The sequence below is a fragment of the Topomyia yanbarensis genome, chromosome 2 (assembly GCF_030247195.1).
Source record: "Topomyia yanbarensis strain Yona2022 chromosome 2, ASM3024719v1, whole genome shotgun sequence".
NCBI lineage: Eukaryota > Metazoa > Arthropoda > Insecta > Diptera > Culicidae > Topomyia > Topomyia yanbarensis.
Genome location: NC_080671.1, coordinates 296,356,206 through 296,374,263, shown reverse-complemented (window position 1 = coordinate 296,374,263; position 18,058 = coordinate 296,356,206). Strand labels below are relative to the sequence as shown.

At 41.3% G+C, this 18,058-nt stretch overlaps 1 protein-coding gene across 6 annotated transcripts in view; it reads right to left on the bottom strand.

Moving 5' to 3' along the window:
• LOC131683312 (alpha-tocopherol transfer protein) overlaps positions 1 to 18,058 on the bottom strand; it is a 265,987-nt gene that overhangs the window by 42,634 nt on the left and 205,295 nt on the right. Inside the window, exon 1 of one of the 6 annotated variants that reach the window (XM_058965176.1) lies at positions 15,548 to 15,866. The exons of the other annotated variants lie outside the window; for them this stretch is intronic. Coding sequence (XP_058821159.1) covers positions 15,548 to 15,626 — 79 coding nt within the window. The 5' untranslated portion in view covers positions 15,627 to 15,866. Of the gene's footprint in view, positions 1 to 15,547; positions 15,867 to 18,058 lie in introns of those variants that run through there. 6 annotated transcript variants of the gene reach the window in all.

The window sequence follows — 18,058 nt, the reverse complement described above, 5'->3', positions numbered from 1 at the left end:
TCTTGCAGCAATATACATGGAACAAGAGCATCTTCATAATGACACACAGATGTCTGTACCAGAATATAACCCCATCCCAGTAAATTACATTCGAAATGAGATTCGGAATGTGGGCTTATTTATGATGGAATTCCAACCGTATGCAACAACTAGGGTTGTGGTACCGGTAATACCGGTACCGAAAATCTCGGGAATACCGACCCATTTTTGGTACCGTAATATCGGTACTGAACAAAAGCCAGTACCGGTATTTTCGGTACTATACATTATTTATTACAAATATGTTAACTCTGCAGGGAATCTGTTTCAAAATATCGGTCTGCAAGATAACGTTTAATTATATTAATTTACCTTCGAGATAAATCGTTGAGACGACACCTTTGAATGGGAATGAGGTGGGGCCATCATCATAATAATTCTAGAAGTTAAAGTTTTATTAGCGACATTCTGATTGGTTTCCATTATTCACTGGGTGGCGCGTAATAAGACTACGATCTAAGTCATGTCTGTATTTGGTTTGCTCTTAAATCTTTATCTATAAAAGAACGAACAGCGATTTAGTAGCTAACAGTTTTAGACTTGGTGAACTGCTTCAAATGGGGCGATTTGTAATTATGGTGATCGGAAAATTCAGCAAAACTCCATAGTTTACAGCATTAAATTGAATCTGTATTTTTGTCCTAAAAAATCTTTTCATCTGTATTTATTCTTCGAAAAATCTGTGCCGATATCTGTATCGAATCAGTTGAGTCGTTTAACCTGGATTTTGCTGGATTATCTATCGATGATATTAATACCTGTGGTTTAAATCAGTCAAGCAAGCACCTGTCTACGTCTTCATAAAAAAAACACTACAAATCGTTCTGATATTTTACATCCAGAAACTTGAACTTTACCGGTGTGCACAATGGAAAAATAATTTTCTTCTTCATTTAAATACTTTTGTTGATATATAATGTTATATACATTAGGTCGACCCATGTAGCTATCGAATTTTCGGACAAAAAATTGAGAATTAAAGTTACAGAGCATTACAATTAACGTTTCTGGAAATAGACTTCAGCCAGGCGTTTGCTGGTTGCTAACCTGAATGTATTACAAACCTTTACCTTTCAGAATGTGCGACCACTCTCAAAAGTAAAAATATATTTTAATATAGAGGGCTCAGCTGAGAGAGACACAGAGGATGTATTACTGAAACTGAAAAAAAATATTTCAAAAAATAGTATTTGTAACATCATTTCTCAAAAATCTGCATATCTGTACATACACACAAAAATCTGTATATCTGCACATGCATATTCTTGGTCTGAAAATGGCAGAAAAATCTTATAAATGCAGATTATTCTGTATTTTTGGTAACCCTGGTTTACAGGAAAGCAAGGAGCCTTGATATGCATTAGAGAATAGTAGGCAAACGACATAAAGGTCGAAACCAATTTTCAATAAAGCAAGAAAGGAAATGTGATTAACCTGCTTGGATTTACTTCCATTCTCGCTTTGATTTACTGTTGTTAATAGGGTTTCATACATTTACCATCTGTTCAAGTCGACGAAAGTCGCACCACTTAGCAGTTATTGATTTCAAAGTGGCCTAGATTTTGAAATAAAAAACGTTTTTAATCCACCTAATAGTGTGATGAGACATTTCTTATAACTCTTATCACTCTCTTCGGATATTATATCGTTTGAGAACATTTAGAACTTGATGCTTCGCGATGTTTTTGATAACACATACTACATGGGATAGTGGCAGGACTCAGAGAATCGCTCAAATCAGCATAGGACAACATCAGTGCTAGAAATCTCAAACCAAATCGATGGGAAAGCGAAAAATGGCTCATAAAATAGACATACCAACGAATTATTGCTCTGTTAATAAAATATCTAATTTGTGGTGGGAAAACTGAATTTTCCTAAAGGGGTTATATATTGTACTGAGCCAAAAAAATCGAATTTTTTTTTGAATCGATTTGAAGTTTATACTTTACTCAAACTTCCACTGCGACTGAGAACTAAGAAATCAACGCTTTTCTTTGAAAGGGGCGATACTAGCAGTGATACCATTCAAAGAAAATCAACAGTGAATATTTCCAGACTTGGTTTTATTTCCTATTTAAGAACTATTGTGTTTTTTTACATCCTAGATGGCATGATTCAGTGATCGAAACCCAAAACTTCATAAAGTATTTGAAATTATTAAATTAAAATTTGTTTTTGCTATTGAAATTGACAAAATGATAGCATCGCCCCTTTGGCGATTGTTTACTTTTTCGGTCCCACCTATCAGCATTGAAGTATCGCCCTTACGTTTTTTTACAATAACCACCGATTTCGTCCGTTTTTTTTCAAAAGCGATCATTGTTACTATTTACAGCTGGTATCAGCTTGATAATCCTAAAAAAAAATACGAAAATAACAGTTTCGCCTCTAAACTGCTAGCAAAAAAAGTATCGCCCTGGTTGTTTGCATGGAGCGTGGAAGGCGAAACTTTAAATCAACAAACAAAAATACAGTTTCGCCCGTTGTATTTTTTGCTGTAGTCTATGAAAGCGATATCGTAGAATCCAAATTTTTAGGTTAATTTGTTGCATTTCAAAGCCCTCATTCGCATGTATGAAAAAAGCCCTATTTTTACATTTGTAAGTATCGCCCTTTTCACAAAAAAGCGTTGAAATGAAATCGCAGCTCCTGATATCACGCTATCTCTGAAGTGCATGCGTGCATAGTTCCAAATTTTACTTCGACATCGACTTTTTCTAAAGGTAACTTCCCAGTAGTATCCTTGATTTGAATTATTATCGCTAATCCTAATGCCAAAGAACAAATAAAAACCTCACGAAAACGAACCGTTTGGGAAAATCATCATCATTACTGGAATTTTCATTTTCACGAAACTTTTCGATAACCTTCCGTCACTTGCGTTAATGCACTGGGTGCACAGTGCTCTGAAAACCTAGCGAAATCGTCTTAGGGCACCAGCGGGTCTAATTCAGAGCTATCTGCGCGGCGAGTTAAATCTGCAAATAATACTAAAAAATAATTTCTGTTCCATAATTTTCAGTTCAGCAATTCGAGAAATCGTGCTCACCGCAAGCCATGAAAAATAGACTACGTTGTGAAGTGATGGTCACTATTTATTAAAAAATCACGGTTAAATAAAAAATAAAACTATTAAAAATTTTCAAATAGTTTATAATTTTCACAAACTTATTAGGAAAAATTGTTTAATAAGCTTTCGTAATATTGTGTAGGAAAAAAGCTGAAAATTTCAATATTTTCTCCATCTGCAACATATAAACCTTTAAGTATACCAATTAATTGGTATACGAATTGGAATAGGTTCGCCAAATTTTGGAAGAAGTCTATAAAATAACCCCTTGAAAACTATCTGAAAATTCTTGTAGTTCGATGCAATAAAAAGATCTCCAAAAATGAAATGTACCTATTAATGTGAAACACAGTGAATAATACATACAATAAAGACCCATTTTTATCAGTCTCATGGCGTATTTTAAGCTGACAAAATGGGGACCTTGACTAAATCGGGCAATTTTTTTCTTTATAATAAACTGAAGCTGTTAAAATATTCTTCCCGTCCCTTGATGTAGTCTGATAACTATTTCTGATTATGATGAACTTTTTATTTTTGCATATTTCCATCTATTTATCAGGATTTACTCGAAATCAGTCTTGTTGGTCTGCTAGAGCCCATCAAAGATATGTTCATATTTGGCTGATGAAATCGCGGTTTCAATGTATTATAATAGATATTCAGCATTCGAAAAAGTTTCTTGTGAACGAGTGTAGAACGACTTTGTTTCTACTTACTTGAAATCAGCGGCGTAGCCAGAAATTCCGTTTGGTGGGGGTTTGGTGAAAATCGATCATACTGTCCAAACGGCATAATTCCGAAACCGTAATTTTTGAAAAATTATGCAGAATTAATTTTTCAGAAAATAGTAACAGAATTCGTGTCTTTAGCGAAGTTGTTTTATTTATTAACCTGAGAAAATTCACCATAAATGCTTCTTGGACGATATACCGTCAAAATTATTTTATCAAATGATGCGCTGTTTAACGTTTGTAAAACTCATCGAAGATACTAAACCTCCGAAATTGGCGGTTTCAAAATGATGTTATCTTGACCTTAAATTACTGTTTTTAAACATTTGACCTATACATACAATTGGTCATACAACAAAAATCAAATGCTCATCAAAATCGATCAGAACCTGCTAGAATCGAATGGAAATCGTCATTTTTCATAAATTTCTCTCTACATTCGGAAAGTGTTAATCTCGTTATTAATCATATTACGTTTTCGTCTTAACTCGACGCATTCCCAAAATAAAAACCTGTTTTAATCCACCTAGTGGTGCAATTGTGCTTGCTTCATTTGTCCAGACTACGATTCCATGGTTGGTTATGTTCAATACAACGGTGGAAATGAATATTACATGTTCAGTACGATTTGCACATACATACAATGGATCGACAGCCACGATCTTGAGATACTATGTGATACTGAAACATCGCTTGAAACCAGCGGCGGATCATGAAGAAAGGTCCGGGAGGACCGGGTCCTGCCGAAAATTTTCAACTTGTTAAGAAATTTTAAACTAGTTTTAATTTTAAAGTAGTAACCCCTCACTGCATACTCCCTCCGGGCCGGTATGATTGACGATTTTTAGAGTGATTGCATAACCTTTCTATATGAGAAAGGCAAAAATGTACCAAAGTCCAAAGAAGTCAATTTTTGTCAAACATCTCAATGTTTCATGCATTTTAAAGTAATTTGGCATCAAAAATACAAATTTGATTTTGAAAATTTTTCATTTCAGTTTATATGGGAATTTGCTGTGTGATTGCACTCTTTAACTCGTAACTCCGGAACCGGAAGTCCAATCAATAAAAAAAAAATCAATAGCAGCCGATGGGAAGGTTGTACCTTTCATTTGAGACTAACTTTCTGCAAATCGGTCCAGCCATCTCTGAGAAACAGAGGTCACGTTTTTTTACACATACACACATACACACACAGACATTTTCCGATCTCGACGAACTCAGTCGATTGGCATATGACACTCGGCCCTCCGGGTCGGGATTAGATTGACGAATTTTAGAGTGAATGAGAAAGGCAAAAACATTTTTAGCAAATGTTGAAAGTTATGCATTTTTTGGTGAGCAGTTTTATGTTTCATAGGCATTAAATCAATTTTAACTTCGCTTCCTATTAAATAAAGACCCTTATTACAGTACATCTCTACAAAAACGAGCTCAATTTGAAAATAAATCTGAGGATTATGATTGATCACAGAACTCTGGAATTTTCTATTGGAATGTTTTCAGGTAGGAATTTGATATTGATGCTACTAGACAACTGTGAAATCAAGACCAATAGATCAGTTACATATCAGGACCCCATTCCGACAATTTATCAAAAGTCCTAATGATGTTTACAACAACAGGATATCAATCTACGGATCAGATAATTGTTATTGTAATATTGAATTAAATCAGTCTGCATCAATAAATTTTCAACTTCAATCCAATATTTTTTTTTGGGTGTGGTGGGGGGGGGGGGGGGTTGTATGGTGTTATACTCCAAAACCTTCTCTTGGCTACGCCGTTGCTTGGAGTTATTTATTTCGCTTTTCATTTTCCGATATGTTTCAGATTGTAAGTAGGGGTTTGCCCGCTACTCGGGTTCTTATTTGCCCGGCGTACCCTTCGCTTCAGGGCGGCCTAGGTGCCTCTACAGAATTTCGGATTTTCGTAACACAACAAACAAAAAGGAAAACCAAATAAATTAAATTTTACCGTGTTTTATTTTCACCTACTCTCCCTTCACTGTACACTGCTGCTGCGGGCGGATAGGCGGGCGGTTTCCTCCGACCGGCCGGGACAGCAACGGCCGAGTTCTCCCTATTTACGGTGGCTGCTCCGGCAGCGGTCCTTAACAATTAGCTAGGGAGGTGAGCTTGGCTCTTTTGTTGGAACCTCCCTAGCGACGTTGGTGATGAATCACCGGATTCCCTTGCTCCCCGCAAGGAATCCCGGAAGACACCGCAGTGTTCTTCCCAGGCGGAGTCGTCGTCCTACCTGCTTCCCTCTCCTTGACTGTTAGCTGCAGAGGAGAGCAAGGCTCGTTCGACTTATCCTCTGCAGCGAGAGGGGTGGGTGCGTCGGATCCTTAACGGTTAGCCGGGGAAGCGAAAGCTCCTTGGGGATTAACTTCCCCCGACGGCGATCCAGCACCACTATATGCACTTGTGCCCGAACCACAGGCCGGCACTTTTGACGGATTTAATTTGCCGTCACACGCGCGCACTGAACTTTTCGTTACGGTGGCGGGAAACTGTCCCGAAGAAAAAACAATCTTATGAACGTCTGATCACTACCGTGGTTCGTCACTTTCTGCTGGTCAAAAACTCGATGGCTGCCTTCTGCACTCGACTATCACCAACACCAAAAAAACGCACATCCCGCATAGCTGTCATCGCTATGGTACAGCATAGTCCGCACACTTTTCGCAGCGAGAGGAGAGCGGTTACCTGACTAAACCCTATGTTATTAATATACAAATATTTAACAAAATTTACTACACCTATCTGGTCTAACAAAATCGTTCACAAACAAAAATATAAACAAAATTTAAGGTAAAAAGCGAACGATCATATGGAACAGTGGTGAGCATAATTTTACGTAAACAATACACTCTACGGAGTGTATACGTAAAAAAAGGTATATTTCCACCCAGTGCTAAATTGTTACCCTGACGGGTTACAATCTCGCCCACACCGGGTGGAAAAAAATTGGCAGCAATTTTTTTCTGAACTAACACCTAACACCGATACAATAATAATGAACGAAATGAATAAATAAATAAATAAACAAAGAAAAACTAACTACACCTAATTATTTCTTCCGCAATTTACAAATTTTCATTTCAAAAACTAATCGACCGGATGTTCTAACCGGTGAACTGTTTGCCTGTGTTGGGTCTGATAATACTGACAGCATACGCGAAGCGAGAGGTTGTCAGCCATTGCCATTACTCGGCTATGGGTTGAACCCTAAATCTAATCTGAAAGCAAGATCGGTAACAACTCGATATTCCTAAAATTCTGCAAGTGACATTGACAATTTTCAATGTTTCAACTTGCAGGGGAACGGTTGTCGGCATTATATTGTTCTTTTTCATCGACTGTCCAGAAATGTCTTTCGTGTTCTTACGGTACCAGTACTACACGCCTGTGTTGGGGTTTCTATCCAAATACATTCATACAATTGTCTCATTCATTCATCCTCAATCAGTGGCCTACTCGATCATTCACATTCCGATAATCACTTCGAATTTACCCCAAAACAATTTTATCTGATCATTCACACATGCATTCATTCACTGTGTTCGATTCCACACTCATACATTCACACATACAAGACCGCTTAACACGTCATCATTTCTCCCACTCGCAGACATTCCGGACAAAATGTTTGTATATTCGTCCCTTTTCGCCTCAAAACGCTTCGTACATGGCAAAAGAAACGTTTGAGAGGGACCAAAGAATGTCTTTCGCATAATTTTAAAAATATCAAAATGATTCCCACCGGAATCAAACGAACCATCCCAGGTTTAAACCACAAATTATGCGAAATAAAATTTTGTTATTCGATTCGAGATCGAAGATGCGTGGCGCTTTTTAACCCACATCTCCCCCTAACACCCATACCATCCTGATCCGAATCGGGCTACACCTGCATGATGCAGAGCATTGGTGCGAACATCGAGGAAAGTGTCAAATCGATGATCCATTCGATATGATGAATGAATCATCAAAATTGTAAATAAAAACAAAACAGTTCGCGATTGGCGGTCGCAAATTGTTTTTATTCGCGATTTTTATACCGTTTCCGCGCAATTTCTCGTGATAGTTTCGGTCGGGAATCAGCCGCGTGAGTTTTTTTTGTGTCCCTATCGAAGAAGGGAAAAGAATTTTTATTCGGTTCAGTGCCCAAACAAGGGAGATTTTATATAATTTAGTGCACCCGTAGGTGCGAGTGTTCCCCACTAAGAGGGTTTTTTTTGGAAAAAAAGTGTATTTAGATGCGTCCGGTACCCGGGAGAATGGTACGGATAGTGGATTTGTGTTTCTTTAGTGGAGAATTACACCCTATCGTTATCGTCTCCGGTACCGGAGCATATATTACATGTAAATAGTTGGTTACCTCACTGCGCGAGTGGGGCGCAAAAGAATTTTATGTTTTTGTTTGCCGAACACGGCAGTGTTGTGTTGACCGAACGACGGTACGGTGTAGTATACTTGTTTTTGATTTTAAGTGGAGAAGTACACCCCACCGTAACCGGCGCTAGAGCATATATGTTGTGCGGATGTTTGTTTACCACACTGCGCGAGTGTGGCTCTGAAAAATGCATGAAGCTAATGAAGAAGCTTCCCGCGGCAGAATTGGTGTTCCCCAATAAAAATAGAGAAGACGGAGAAATGTTTATTGTTTTTTTTCGGACCAAAGTCCGTGTTGTTGCCGTCGGGAACTGACGGCTTCTTTTGGAAAACTCCCAAGTGAGTAATCCATATAAAAGCATACCGTCAGTCCACAAGCGGCACGGAAAAGTTTTTTTATGCTGGTTTAAGAAGATTTGCTGGCCAAACTCCGAGATTTTTACCTGCTAAATCCTCCAGCTCGTAGGAGGATACACCCCTTTTGGTGATAATTTTTGCCGGTAAGTATTGTGGTCTGAGTTTAGCATTGTAAAACTCGAGTGCATTCGACAATTTCATGTTTCGACGGTACACCATTTGGTTTTAAAAAGGTTACTTACTAGCGGTGTCGCAAGTTGTATTGATGTCGAATGCCCTCGTTTGCCTTGGCCAAAATTTTGACCACAATCTCCCGGATTTTGTCTAAATGTTGGTGTCTTGTTTCTAGGTCACCCTCACCGGAAACCCTGCTGAAGTCATCGGCAGATGCCATTTCACACCCGTGTATAATGAAATGACTAAACCCAGTGGAGGAATGAACGGTAGTATTTAGGATGCGCTCCACATCGGTGATGTGGACATCCCAGTTGCGCTGCTCGGTTCGAGCATATGCCCGGATTGCGGTGTTTATCGAGCGATTTGTTCGCTCCACTGGGTTAGCCTGCGAATGATAGCGGGAATTCAGCCAATATTTGACGTTGGTTTCTTTTATGAATTGACTGAACTCCTTCGAGGTGAAAGTGGAGGCATTGTCGCTTAGCAGAATTTCCGGGCTACCATGGCGATTGAACCACTGTTCGCGTAGTATCGTACAGAGTGATGTACTAGCGATTTTGCGAACGGGGGTTAACATGACGTACTTGCTGAAGACGTCGAGGACGACAAGCAAGTGTTGATTGCCACGTTTGCTTTTTGGAAGAGGACCAATGTAGTCCACAGAAACCATTCGCCATGGTGCATTAGTCGCACGCGACTGACCCATTTCGGGCTGGACTGGGACGAAAGGAGCTTTGATTTCCTTGCACGTCCCACATTCTCGAATAAACTTTCGTACTTCCGATCCCATACGAGGCCAGTAATATCGCAACTGCACTTCGTGGATCGTTTTATCGCATCCCACGTGAAGCAAATCTTCGTGGGTACGTTGGATCAAATCTTGACGGAACTCGGGTGCTGGGACGAGTTTCCAACTGAACCGCGAGTCGCACGGAACAACTTTCGAGTTTACATACTTGAAAAGTTGATCATTTTCCACTTTGAAGTCGGCATAGTCGTCAGGATTTTGGATAACTTTGGACTTCATGGAACAGTACCAGTCTGAGGTGGACAAAGCGGAAACGGCTGCTACGGCCCGGGATAACGCATCTGGAACGACATTGTCCTTGCCTTTCCGGTGCTCAATAGACATGTCGTAGAGTTGCAATTCTAAACTCCAACGACTCAAACGTGAACTGGTTTTCCATTTAGTCTTCAGTATCCATGTAATCGCTGACGAATCAGTGACCAGTCGAAAATGATAACCTTCCAAGTAACCTCGGAAGTGTTCAACCGCCATTATCACCGCCAGACCTTCCTTTTCAGTTGCATGATAGTTCCTTTGGGGAGTGGTCAGTTTATGCGAAAAGTAAGCAACTACTTTCTCACCCTCGGGATACTCCTGCACCAGAACAGCAGCGACTGCTACGTCACTAGCGTCTGTCTGAAGGATGAACTCTTTGGAGAAGTCTGGTGGGACTAAAACTGGAGGAGTGACTAGAAGTTCCTTAATTTTAAGGAACGCGAGTTCTGCCTCGGAGTTCCAAACTAAGCTCTTGGTTTTCGTTTTGAGCAGATCGGTCAAGGGAGCAGTGACCTCACTGAACCGATCAATGAAACGGCGGTAATAACCGCATATACCGAGGAAACGACGAAGTTTCGTCACGGTAACCGGTCTCTCGTAGTCGAGAATCGGTTGAATTTTGTCAGGATTGACCTTGAGTCCGTCCCGATTCAACAAATAACCAAGAAACTTAAGTTCGGGGACTCCAAAACGGGATTTTTCCAAATTGATGGTTAGGTTGGCTCTTGCTAGACAATCGGCCACAGCTTTGAGCAACTGTATGTGATGCTCGAACGTTTCGCTTACGACGATGATGTCATCTAGGTAGACGAAAACGTAAGGTTCCCATTTACCGCGTCCTAGAACCTGGTCCATCAGTCGCGCCAGAGTAGCGGGGCTGTTGACGAGACCAAATGGTAGACGAGTAAATTGGAACATACCCCTGCCGGGAACACTGAAAGCGGTATATTTGCGACTATCCTTAGCTAGGGGTCCTGGAGAAAGGCCTCCTTCAAGTCTATGGTAGACAGGTACTTCGCCTTGGGTAAGCCGCCCAATATTCGCCCAGGGTGGGGCAAAGGGTATGCATCCCGTACAGTACGCTCATTGAGAGGCCTAGCGTCTAGACAAAGGCGGATTGAGTCGTCTGGTTTCATGACAGCCACAATATTAAGCGACCAATCCGAATGACTCCTCGATAATTCCCATAGACCGCCATCGGTCAACTTCTTCCCAGACCTTAGACAGTTTCTTTGGGCTCATGTGATAAGGATATCGGCAAACGGGTGCCGCACCTTGGAATTCATCTTTGATGACAATCCTGTGCTCTGTGAATGAGGTTGGGCTTAGCTTTCCGGGCTCTACTGCCTGGAAACACTTCTTTACTTCTTCTACACGCACTAACTGTTCCGAAGTGAGTATCGACTCACGCGGTACTTCATCTTCTTCGTCGTCTTCCGATTCTTGACCTGAGTTCAACAGAGCACAGTTTTGTATCTCAGGAGAAATCCCAAAGGCGCGCCAAAAGTCCATACCTAGAATGGAGTTGACGGTCAGATGCTCTACTACAAGAGTGCATAAGACCTTTGTCAAATTTTGAAAAGTATACGGGAGATACGCTTGTCCAATGATTGGTAAGGATTGACCATTTGCAGAACGTAGTTCGAATGGTCGTTCCAACCTTTTCAATTGACTTTTCGAAAACTTTCGGTATAGCTTTTTAGTTGTAATTGTGGCGTTACTACCACTGTCGAGCAAGGCTTTGAAGGATTTGCCGTACACTGCGACAATTGCAAATGGACGGTTATCGAACGGGTCGTCAAGGACGATGGTTTCGACAGACAACGAATTATCATAGTCCTCATCACGAGCCGGTCGAAAACTGTCGTAAATCTGGGGATTAATTATTAGTTGTTTGGAGCGCTGCTTTACTGCCAACTGCGACTTCAGTTGGTTCTGATCCCGTTTTTAGGCAGTAAGGGCAACGAGAAACATCAAAGCCTTTAAACCCACACACGATACAGAAGACCCGTTTTGGTTTCCGGCATTCCTCATATCTGTGTCCTTTGTCTCCACAATTGTAGCAGACGCCGAGCACGGGAGGACGATGCTTTTCCACCAAATACTCCAGACACATTATAGGTTTCTGCGGTGGTTCGATTGGTTTTTGATTGTTTCCCTCGAGATTCTTGCCATCCTGATTCCCTTGCTGTTTCTTTTTCTGGTTGTCAGGAGGCTTGCTTGAATCAAGAACTGCTGGTTTGGCATTCTTGTTCCAAAACGTTTTGGATTTTGCGTTGCCGTTATTCTGTCCACCTCGCTTTTGGTTTTGCTGATTTTGTTTGTTTTGAGGTGGATTATCAGAATAAGCAGCAACTTCCCGAGAAGAACCGAAAACTTTCTGATAAATCGGCGTCTTGGAGGCGTCGATCGATTTACCAAGACTCATCAATTCTGAGAGCGTGTTCACTGGCCTGAGGATAAGCATTTGTTTATAGTCGGCTTTCAGGTTCCGCTTGAGCACGTCGAGTTTTTCGCTCGGTGCCATTGGAACCGTCATAGCACGAAATATTTTCTCCATTTCCAGAAAATATTCCTGGAAAGATTCGTTACGCATCTGCCGGCGCTGGAGAGCCTTCATCTTGAGCGTAGCATCAAGTTCATCTTGAGCGTAGCATCAAGTTCAGGATGTACAAAATTTACCTTGAGCTCGCATACAAGATGGTTCCAGTTAAACAACCGGTTTTGCGCACGCATAGCCTGATACCAGGTCAAAGCATTGCCAGTGAACAAATGCATCGCAGAATTGAAAAGTTCGTCTTCGCACATTTGCTCACACGCAGCGTAACTCGCTACGGTGTCTAAGAATTCATTTAGTCCCGTTCCTTCATCAGTTCCAGCATACTTCCGAATTTTCCAATCAGCGACGCGTTGCGGGTTACGCGAGTAATTCCTTGGAGCTGCCATCGATCCGTTTCCCGCGTTGGATGAAAAGTTCGGATAGGATGGTCCCGCCCGCTGTTCGGTCCATTCAGGAAAGTGAGGCTGGTTCTGAGTTTGGTACGGGGCTGTGAATCCGGTATTCTGTTTCGGTTTCTCGATTGGAAGTGACGGACATATATTTTGTTGACCCGAGAATCCTCGCTTCAACACAAATTGATCGGGACTGGGCGCCAGTGTTGGGCGAGGAATCTCTGGTTCATCAAATGAATCGGGTACGTCCATCAAACGCAAATCTTCCAGATCGGTCTGCAGATCCATCTCAGGAGCACTTTCCTTCTGATGTACTAGTGCCCGAAGTTCACTGACGGATTCACGAAGTGAGACAACTTCTTGAACCGTCTTTCTTAAAACTGACGAAATGGTTGCCAGTGAAGCAATCCCACCCATTAGCGTTTCAGTAGCTTTTGAAAAAGCATCAGACCCCTGAGACGCTAGGGCTCTATTATCGTCGGATTGCTGTCGCAATTGTCGAATCTCGTCCCTCATCTCGCACAAGACACGCAACAGATCGTCTCCTACGAGCTGTTTGGAAAGAGATCCATCGTTATCGGAAGGATTGGATCCCTGTGGAATTGCAGGTACGTCTGTACTCAGCAAATCTCCCAAAATCTCTCCATCCTCCCCTTCTTGGTTGTCGGGAGGAAGTGCTGCCTGTTCGTCACTGAAATGACTGGAATAAACTGCTAGAACTTCCTCCAGCAACCCCGAAATTTCTTGGTTGATCTCCCCTGCCGCATAATTTCGGATAACCTGGAGCCTAGACCCCAAATGAAGCAACCGTGTTCGGTAAAACTCCTTGTTTGGGCACCGGTACTGGAGATCTTCCTTGATTGTTAGTAATTTACCAAGGCAGATCTCCTTTTCTTCACCCACGTCACCCCGGAAATTGCGAACTAATTCCCTCCGAGACGACCGCTCATGCGACAAAATTCCCCGAAGACGCCGCTGCCGCTGGACACCCGAAAGATCCGAATCAGGAGAGATAAAAATGCTTCGAGATAGCAACTTAAAATCCAGCTCATCGAAATGTAAATGATCGACGCGCATGAACACACACGCTTGGTTGAATTTCTCCAACGCCATCATAACTTGCGCTATATTGGAAGAAATCACCAAGACACAAAGCATGTAAGTACTGACACAGTATTAATTTCAATTTTTCGCCCACTAACGATTCCCTTAAAATTTCAGGAAATCAAGCTGCTCCAAAAATGTCTCAAATCGGATTGAGAATTCAAGGCAATTGGCCACCGCAACCGAATAAATGACAACAACCTTCAAACTACTCGTCCGGCAGACCAAACACAAACAACGCAATCCACAAATTCGGACAAAAAAAGGAAAAAACAAAAAATCGAAAAAATGCGCCAAAAAATGTAAATAAATAAATAATACGACCGCGGAACAATATTGCGGAAGAAACCTCACCACTGTTCTACGAAAATCCTCTATTTAGTAGAAGCACCCCACACTCCGGAAGAAAAAAATATTTTCCAAAATAGGAAAATATTTTTTTCAGTGTGTTTTGCGCTGTGCGCCAAATGTAAGTAGGGGTTTGCCCGCTACTCAGGTTCTTATTTGCCCGGCGTACCCTTCGCTTCAGGGCGGCCTAGGTGCCTCTACAGAATTTCGGATTTTCGTAACACAACAAACAAAAAGGAAAACCAAATAAATTAAATTTTACCGTGTTTTATTTTCACCTACTCTCCCTTCACTGTACACTGCTGCTGCGGGCGGATAGGCGGGCGGTTTCCTCCGACCGGCCGGGACAGCAACGGCCGAGTTCTCCCTATTTACGGTGGCTGCTCCGGCAGCGGTCCTTAACAATTAGCTAGGGAGGTGAGCTTGGCTCTTTTGTTGGAACCTCCCTAGCGACGTTGGTGATGAATCACCGGATTCCCTTGCTCCCCGCAAAGAATCCCGGAAGACACCGCAGTGTTCTTCCCAGGCGGAGTCGTCGTCCTACCTGCTTCCCTCTCCTTGACTGTTAGCTGCAGAGGAGAGCAAGGCTCGTTCGACTTATCCTCTGCAGCGAGAGGGGTGGGTGCGTCGGATCCTTAACGGTTAGCCGGGGAAGCGAAAGCTCCTTGGGGATTAGCTTCCCCCGACGGCGATCCAGCACCACTATATGCACTTGTGCCCGAACCACGGGCCGGCACTTTTGACGGATTTAATTTGCCGTCACACGCGCGCACTGAACTTTTCGTTACGGTGGCGGGAAACTGTCCCGAAGAAAAAACAATCTTATGAACGTCTGATCACTACCGTGGTTCGTCACTTTCTGCTGGTCAAAAACTCGATGGCTGCCTTCTGCACTCGACTATCACCAACACCAAAAAAACGCACATCCCGCATAGCTGTCATCGCTATGGTACAGCATAGTCCGCACACTTTTCGCAGCGAGAGGAGAGCGGTTACCTGACTAAACCCTATGTTATTAATATACAAATATTTAACAAAATTTACTACACCTATCTGATCTAACAAAATCGTTCACAAACAAAAATATAAACAAAATTTAACGTAAAAAGCGAACGATCATATGGAACAGTGGTGAGCATAATTTTACGTAAACAATACACTCTACGGAGTGTATACGTAAAAAAAGTGATATACAGCATACCATGCCAAAACTGCCCATCATCATATGTGGGCATGACTTCTAACATGCTTAAAACAAGGATAGCTGCACACCGCTCAAACATAAAAAAGCTTAACTTACTCAGGGAAGCAGGACACACCAGTGAAGACATCCAGATAGTCGAACTAAAACAAAAAACAGCTCTCCTCGAACACAGCATTACACATCATCATAACTTCGATGTAAACAAGGTGAAGATACTCGATCAACATAACCGAACGACAGCTCTTCCTATATTGGAAATGTGTCATATCATCAACCAGCAAAAAACTGTAAACAAACGCACAGATACCGACGGACTTAGTTGTATATATGCAGGAATTCTACAAACACTACATAATAGAAACTATAAAACTGACAACACTTACACTACCGATACTACCATACGCACGATTATAGCAAACACTCAACAACCGTCAAGTTCAGTACAGTTACCAGATCGAATATAGCGCTTTTTCCCTCGTTTCTTTACCCGCGAAACAGAATCGTTTCAAACGCAGAAAAATTTCAAAAAATACAGTAGGTGCATGAATATGCGAACAATAGCAGTGAGTAGATATATCTTAGCAAATTAAACACAGAATATAATTTTTTTTTCAATTCTTGACCAAAATAGCTATCAGATGACGCGTATACATTAGGACAGTTCATGTTTTACCACAACATTACACTTTACAAGAAAACACAAAGTTTTTGTAAGTAAAATTATTTATGTACTTCAGTAACTACCAAGAGCTATACATTTTTAGAATCCTTGATAAAGGTGGAATAAATCCATTGAAACGTTGGAAGTAAAAGCAATATTGTTGTTTTCGCTGTCTAATTTATGACTGATTAGCCGAAAAAACTCCTGATAATAGAAGCTCGACAGTCAAGAAGACATTCATAATGATACATACGGCACCAAGACGAAGCGTCAATTTCTACGATAGCATTGGGAACACTTATGGAACTGAGGTACAAACGCTATTTAAAACCCTAGCTAATGCGACGTGCAAACTGGGAAGTGCACAGAGTCGAAAAAGTTTTCTTATACGTTGTCGAAAACGAGGCATTTTCCCGTCGCATATTAGCAATACGTTCCGATGTATCTTTCAGTTACTGGAGTCAAACAGTCCCTATCTGAATGAGCTTAACAGATGTGTTAACAAATTCAAGAAAACGTTACTAAACATTGAAATCAAACAAACATACTTCACACTCCGTTCCATACAACATGAAATTCAATCCACGAAACACCAAATAACAGCTGCCGTTCCGGAAAATATCCGCAATTCATTCTTCCAATCACAAGACAGGTTCCACCAGTCAAATCTGGAAGCCCGATCCACCACCACTAAGAAGAAATTCGACGCCATGCTCCAAAAGATAACTGCTGACACTCCCATACCCAAATTTCAAGATAAGGCCATTCTCAACGGTACACACAAACAAATACCCAACGAAACAGCTATCATCCTCAGCCTGGGCCCAAAATTTGCATTACCGTATCAACACGTCCAAGAAATACCACTGTTCCACCTTATTGCCGATATTGAAGCAGTCCTCCAGACAAATCCCAACGAACGTATCCAGAATAACAACCGATGTACGATCGTCAATAACATGCAAAACCACATTAACCGTCTACAACAGTCCACGAGCAACAATCCACTGGAGCGTTTTTGCAATTCAGATACCAAAATAACACGCAAATTTTTGAAAGAGAATCCTGACATAGCAGTTCTACAATCAGACAAAGGTAACAAAACAGTACTAATGACCACTGCGGACTACCAAACCAGAATGTTCTCACTACTCAACGATACTCACACATATCTCAAGATAGACCGTGATCCAACCCTAAAATTCCAAAAACAGAACAACAGTTTAGTTCAAAGGCTCAAACAACTAAAACTCGTTGACCCCAAAACTGCAAGTCAACTAACAACGTACAAAGCATCTTGTCCAAGAATTTATGGCCAACCCAAAGCACACAAGCCAGGATTACCTCTCCGACCGGTCGTTCCCAATATGACCGCCCCGTCGTACTGCCTCTCAAAGTTCATTGGACAAATTCTCAAAAGCTCCATATCAACAACATACAACATAAAGGACTCATTCACATTCTGCGAATACATAAATACAATAACTCTTCCACAGGATTATATTTTAGTGTCTTTCGACGTTGTATCACTATTTACATGTATACCTAAATCATTGATAACACACAATATCATATACAACTGGAACAATATCAAACAACACACGAATATCAACCTTGACCTCCTATTGGAAATTGTCGAATTTTGCATAGATTCCAGTTACTTCAAATTCGACGACAAATACTACCGACAAATCTTTGGAACAGCTATGGGAAACCCTCTATCACCCGTTCTAGCCGACCTCGTTCTAGAAGGACTATTAGACACAACCATTACAAAACTAAGTTTCAAACCACCAATTCTCAAAAAATATGTAGACGATTTCATAATGGCTATACCTCTCAACAAACTCAAACAAGTGCACGATATCCTCAATAACTATGACAAACATATACAGTTCACCTATGAATTGGAAGAAAATCGCAGATTACCATATCTCGACATGGTA